The sequence below is a fragment of the Camellia sinensis genome, chromosome 14 (assembly GCF_055761805.1).
Source record: "Camellia sinensis isolate YWXY chromosome 14, ASM5576180v1, whole genome shotgun sequence".
Classification (NCBI taxonomy): domain Eukaryota; kingdom Viridiplantae; phylum Streptophyta; class Magnoliopsida; order Ericales; family Theaceae; genus Camellia; species Camellia sinensis.
The window spans coordinates 107513010-107518617 of record NC_138974.1 but is presented as its reverse complement, the minus strand read 5'-3'; the positions used below and the strand labels follow the sequence as shown (position 1 = coordinate 107518617).

At 49.4% G+C, this 5608-nt stretch overlaps 1 protein-coding gene across 1 annotated transcript; it reads left to right on the top strand.

Moving 5' to 3' along the window:
• Nucleotides 1-2253: 2253 nt before the first annotated feature.
• On the top strand, nt 2254-3614 carry LOC145807739 (uncharacterized). The gene is made up of 3 exons (XM_082906487.1): nt 2254-2762; nt 2846-2944; nt 3153-3614. The coding sequence occupies exons 1-3, from the start codon at nt 2358-2360 to the stop codon at nt 3588-3590; spliced, it is 942 nt and encodes a 313-aa protein (XP_082762613.1). The 5' UTR covers nt 2254-2357; the 3' UTR covers nt 3591-3614.
• Nucleotides 3615-5608: the final 1994 nt, after the last annotated feature.

Genomic DNA, 5608 nt, shown 5'->3' with positions numbered 1-5608 from the left:
AAGTTGAACACGCAGCCCAAACTTTAAATTTTCTGAACACGCAGCCCAGATTAGAATAGTGAACACGCAGCCCACACTGATTGAAAGTTGAACATGCAGCCCAAACTTTAAATTTTCTGAACACGCAGCCCAGATTAGAATAGTGAACACGCAGCCCACACTGATAGAAAGTTGAAAACGCAGCCCAAACTTTAAATTTTCTGAACACGCAGCCCAGATTAAATAGTGAACACGCAGCCCACACTGATTGAAAGTTGAACACGCAGCCCAAACTTTAAATTTTCTGAACACGCAGCCCAGATTAGAATAGTGAACACGTAGCCCACACTGATTGAAAGTTGAACACGCAGCCCAAACTTTAAATTTTCTGAACACGCAGCCCAGATTAAATAGTGAACACGCAGCCCACACTGATTGAAAGTTGAACACGCAGCCCAAACTTCAAATTTTCTGAACACGCAGCCCAGATTAAATAGTGAACACGCAGCCCACACTGATTGAAAGTTGAACAAGCAGCCCAAACTTTAAATTTTCTGAACACGCAACCCAGATTAAATAGTGAACACGCAGCCCACACTGATTGAAAGTTGAACACGCAGCCCAAACTTCAAATTTTCTGAACACGCAGCCCAGATTAAATAGTGAACACGCAGCCCACACTGATAGAAAGTTGAACATGCAGCCCAAACTTTAAATTTTCTGAACACGCAGCCCAGATTAAATAGTGAACACGCAGCCCACACTGATAGAAAGTTGAACACGCAGCCCAAACTTCAAATTTTCTGAACACGCAGCCCAGATTAAATAGTGAACACGCAGCCCACACTGATAGAAAGTTGAACACGCAGCCCAAACTTTAAATTTTCTGAACACGCAGCCCAGATTAAATAGTGAACACGCAGCCCACACTGATAAAAAGTTGAACACGCAGCCCAAACTTCAAATTTTCTGAACACGCAGCCCAGATTAGAATTTCCATGTAGCTTATTTCACTTCATCGGTACACAACCCATTTCATTTCATCGGCACGTAGCCTATTTCATTCCATTGGCACGCAGCCCATTTCATTTCATTTCATCGGCACACAGCCCGTTTCATTATTGACACATGTATTCATTCTGAACGCAGGTTGGTTCCCGCAGTGTACGGGGATATGGTTCCACCGCCGCACGGGACTGGTACGCTGAGCTCCCGGAGGGTGTCCGAGATTTGATAGACTTGGCAGGATTCGGGCCCTTCTGCGTTGGGTTGTCACGTTGTTCCGCCAGGAGGACACTGATGGCCGCATTGGTAGAGAGATGGTGGGACACCACCAACTCCTTTCATTTCTCTGCCACTAGAGACATGACCATGACGCCTCTAGACTTCGCTGTGTTGACTGGCTTGGACATAGAAGGTTGGCCCATCCCCTATGATGAGGATATGGGCGAGTGGGAGGCCGCTTGGATGTATCTATTGGGGGCTCGCCCGCCTGTTGACAGGGTTTCTGGGAGAGTCCGATACACTTGGTTCTCTTCCCACTTCCAGCGGGCGGAGATGGTGCCCGAGACTCCTGAGGAGACGGAGCAGTACGCCCGTGGTTTCCTTATGTTCCTCTTCGGGACTACCCTGTTCGCCGATAGAGGGAACACAGTCGGGCTATACCTGCTGAGTGCTCTAGTTGACCTATCACAGGTCAATCGATATGACTGGGGTGGCGCCGGCCTGGCTACCCTTTACTTTTATATGAGCGCGACCTCCCGCGGGCGGGGAGATTTACATGGCTGCTACTGGAGAGCCTGGGAGGTACTTTTCTGTCCCCTTGATTTACATTTCTGCTTTTCATTACTTGTATATTGCACACACAGCGCACTTTTACAGTCTGTATTTTGCTCTCAGCATTTCGTACTTACATTCTGCACTGCTTTTCTCAGCTATGGGTCTATGTATACTTCCCAGCATTAGCCCCAGAGTTGGAGGTGGCAGGGCTTCCCATGACCCCATACTCACTAGTGTTCGAGGGCCCGCACCGGCCGAGACCCCGAGAGACCCTCATTTACCTGCGACAGTACTTTGACATTGTGCGGCATTCAGAGGTACTTTAGAACTTTCAGTTCCTTTCATTTTCATCTTTGATTTACTCTGTATATTCCCGATTTATGATTGGTTTATGCATTTATCATCCGCAGATCTCATGGCAACCTTGGGCGCTCCTGGGTGATGGTCTCCGACTTCAGTATACCGGAGGGTCGGACACCTCCCAGTATAGGGTCCTGCTCGAAGGGCCGGTTGGCAGGGCATGGTTCCTGGGGGAACGCTTTCTGTGTCAGGTATGGGGGTATCTTTCTCAGGATCCTCCGGCAGTACCCCCAGTCAGTATGCGGACTGCTGACAGGCTCTCTTACTCGGAGGTAGTCGGCGCTATGCTGGGTAGCGATGCTTTACTATATCTTGAGGAGGGGGACTATGCCACTTACCGTCACATATATTTGATGCCTCCATTGACGGGAGCTCGCACCCCGATGACGAGGCCTGCCGGTATGTCATCCTCGGGCCAGGCCCGAGCTCGGGCTGCAGACGCCCCTTCTACTAGTAGGGCTGGTACATCTAGAGGTGGGGGTAGACCGGTTCCTCTGATTCCATTGACTTATCCTCATCCTGGATGGCCAGATATGCCGATTGAGTTGATGGCGTGGCAGTATGGGGCTATCTCTCCGACCCCGATCCCGCTAGAGCCTCCGATGCCCAGTGATCGATACGCCATTGATCCTGACTCACCGCTGGTATGCTCCCTTGTTTTTTCATTCATCATTCAGATATTTAGACATTATTTTGTTCACTGATGATTATGAGCTCATATTTGCAGCCACCGCGAGGGTACATGGAGGAGGTGGTTGGACTGGTGGCCACACTCGAGGGCATGGTCCTGCGTAGGGAGGCACAGTTGTCTGTCGCGGGCATTCAGGTACCTTTCAGTTTTCTGGCATTTATCATACTTCTGATGACATGCTGATTTCTACTGCATCGATAGACTACTTGTGTAAAGCACATCTGACACACACTCCACTTGTACACTGTATTTACATGCACCCACTTCACGTAGCCTTTGCTTGTATCTGCATCTGATGTATATATTCGGACTGATGTATTTGAATTGAACTTTTTGTTTTCAGATGCCTTCATGGTCCGGTCAGCCGCAGGCCAGGCCACCTGGGCCTCCTTGGGGAGCTGGGCCATCTGGGCCTTTTCAGGGAGTTGGGTCACCCGGGCCTTTTCAGGGGGCGGGGCCATCCCGGCCTTTCCGAGGAGCCGGGCCATCTAGACCTTTTCGTGGAGCTCGAGGAGGGCCTGTCCGCAAACGCAGGGCTCACGTTGTAGAGGCGGAGCCTGATGAGGAGGAGGAGGATGTTGAGGAGGAGGAGGAGGCTACCGACCATCAGTCAGAGACATCTGCTGAGGAGGGGGGCTCCGGTCTTGGTTCGGGGAACAGAGGCGAGGCTGAGGGGGATCCTGAGGATGACAGCTCCGACTCAGATGATGATGATGGTGCAGAGGTTGTCCCGCAGAAGAGGATGAGGAGTGCTTCTCGTTCCCGTTCCCGAGGACATTGATGCTGTTGTTTCTTGCTTTATTTTTCTTTTACTAGTAGTTTTTAGCACTTTGCACATTGTTAGGCAGTTTTATTTTTTTGTAAAACTTGTACCTTTGTTTGTTGTAAAGCATGATGGAATGAAATAGCTTTTGAAAAGGTGTTTGTATTTTAAACTTTAGCATCGTATCGCATCATTTTATTTTGCACAAAAATGAAATTGAATGGGAATGTGCATTGTGTAATCAACAAGTCAGGTAGTGAACCGACGCAACAAACTAAGCAACTCAACCTACTAAGATATAACAGAACCTTAGGAAGTTTACAACTCGATAAGCAAAATGCAACAACGTTGACAACGCAAATAAACAAGACTTTAAACAAAGATTGTTTAAACAGAGAACAATGGCTCGAAAACACGAAACACGTCCGCTCGACAAACAACTCGATAAGCAAAACAACAACTCGATAATCAAAACAACAACTCGATAAACAAAACTTGGCAACAACAGAGTGTACTTCTGACGATCTGGGCACCGGAACGCATCCGAAACAGAGGGAGATGAAGGCCTTTGACTCTCCCGTTGCATGGAAATGCTTGAAACTTTCCCTCGAAGGGTTAAACAGGGCCAAGGAGACACACTGCAGCATTGCCGGCCACCTTTGGGAGCCGGCCGGCCAATTTTGTGGAGAGAGACAGCTGGCCGGCCATTTTTGAAAAAGAGAATGGCTGGCCAGCCAGAAAAGGTGGCCGGCCGGCCACTTATTCCTGCAGCCACCTGATTTTTGACACGTGTCCCGTGAATAGTGTTTTTCCCTCTATAAAAGCCTCAACTTCGGGAACATTCATTTCATCTTAGTTTTAGACAAAGATGGAGGCGTTTCTCGAAAATCTCACATCTTGGATCTCTTCTCTAGATGGTTCGGAAAAGCTGAACTTCCGGGGTTTCGGTTTAAATGCACTATTCACGCTGAGTCGTACTCCGCTACAGCTCCCTTTTCTCCATGCCGCGGCAAGGTTCTGGAATCCAGTGACGCATGTTTTCAGCTTTGGCGGCCAAGAGATGTGTCCCACTTTCGAAGATTTTCAGGTTTTGATGGAGTCTGAATGCTCTGAAGTGATCTTGCCCCAGCTCTGTTTTGGCCACGCCCAGGCTTTAGGGCGGATATGTGGGCTCACGGCGCATGACGCTCGATCTCTGATCTGCAGTGGGGAACTGGACATCCTCGGCTTGATCCATCATTTTTCCGACGCCGGTGACCGCAGCAACCATTATTGGCAGGGTTTCCGGCAACACGCCCTCTGCTTATGTTTGTTGTCTCACTTTCTGCTTTCCTCGGGCTTCGGCGGGGCTAGCATTCGCCTGATTGAAGTCGCCCAAGGCTTGAGAGAAGGAAAGAGTTGTATTGCCATGACCTTGGCCGAGACACTGATGGGCTTAGATTCTGTCTATCGCCGGGAGGCGACTAGGTTTGCTGGGAGTCCACTGCTGCTGCAGGTAATGTTTCCCACCCAACCTTACATATATATTTGCTCACATCACTCGACCCTCAGGCTCGGTTTTTCTCACAAAACCCTTGTCTTACTTTTCTCTCATCGTACATCTCTCTGTTCTTTATTCTCTCATTTTCCATCCCTCCCCTAAGTATGGTTAATGAACAAGTTGCAGGTTGTGGACTCTTGCTCGGCCTATTCAGCTCGAGGCTACTTCTTTCGGCAGCGCCTAGTCAATGCTCTTGACGAAAGGTGGTGGTTCGATTGGATGTGCAATTTGTCCGCAGACGGCATTGCTTGGCTTTGTCCTTGGCTCAACCTCCCGGCAATGAGCTATAGTATGTCTCTGCTGATTGGGATCCAATTGATTGGTCTAACCCACTGCGTATTCTATTTTCCGTTCCGGTTCCTGCGTCAGTTTGGTCATGATCAGACCTGCCCACCGGAGGGGATTGAGTACCCAGCCGCTTTCCCGATCCGGGGTGCGCAGCTTGCCCGATATGCCACAGCATGGAGGACTAGAGAGCTCCTGGCCCCTGCTTCTA

What these genes read in the sequence shown, in the direction of transcription:
- LOC145807739 (XM_082906487.1), top strand. Translation starts at nt 2,358, where the DNA reads ATGCGGACTGCTGACAGGCTCTCTTACTCGGAGGTAGTCGGCGCTATG. An exon ending in TTGATCCTGACTCACCGCTG is followed by an intron (nt 2,763 to 2,845) that starts GTATGCTCCCTT and finishes TCATATTTGCAG; the next exon opens with CCACCGCGAGGGTACATGGA. An exon ending in TGTCTGTCGCGGGCATTCAG is followed by an intron (nt 2,945 to 3,152) that starts GTACCTTTCAGT and finishes TTTTGTTTTCAG; the next exon opens with ATGCCTTCATGGTCCGGTCA.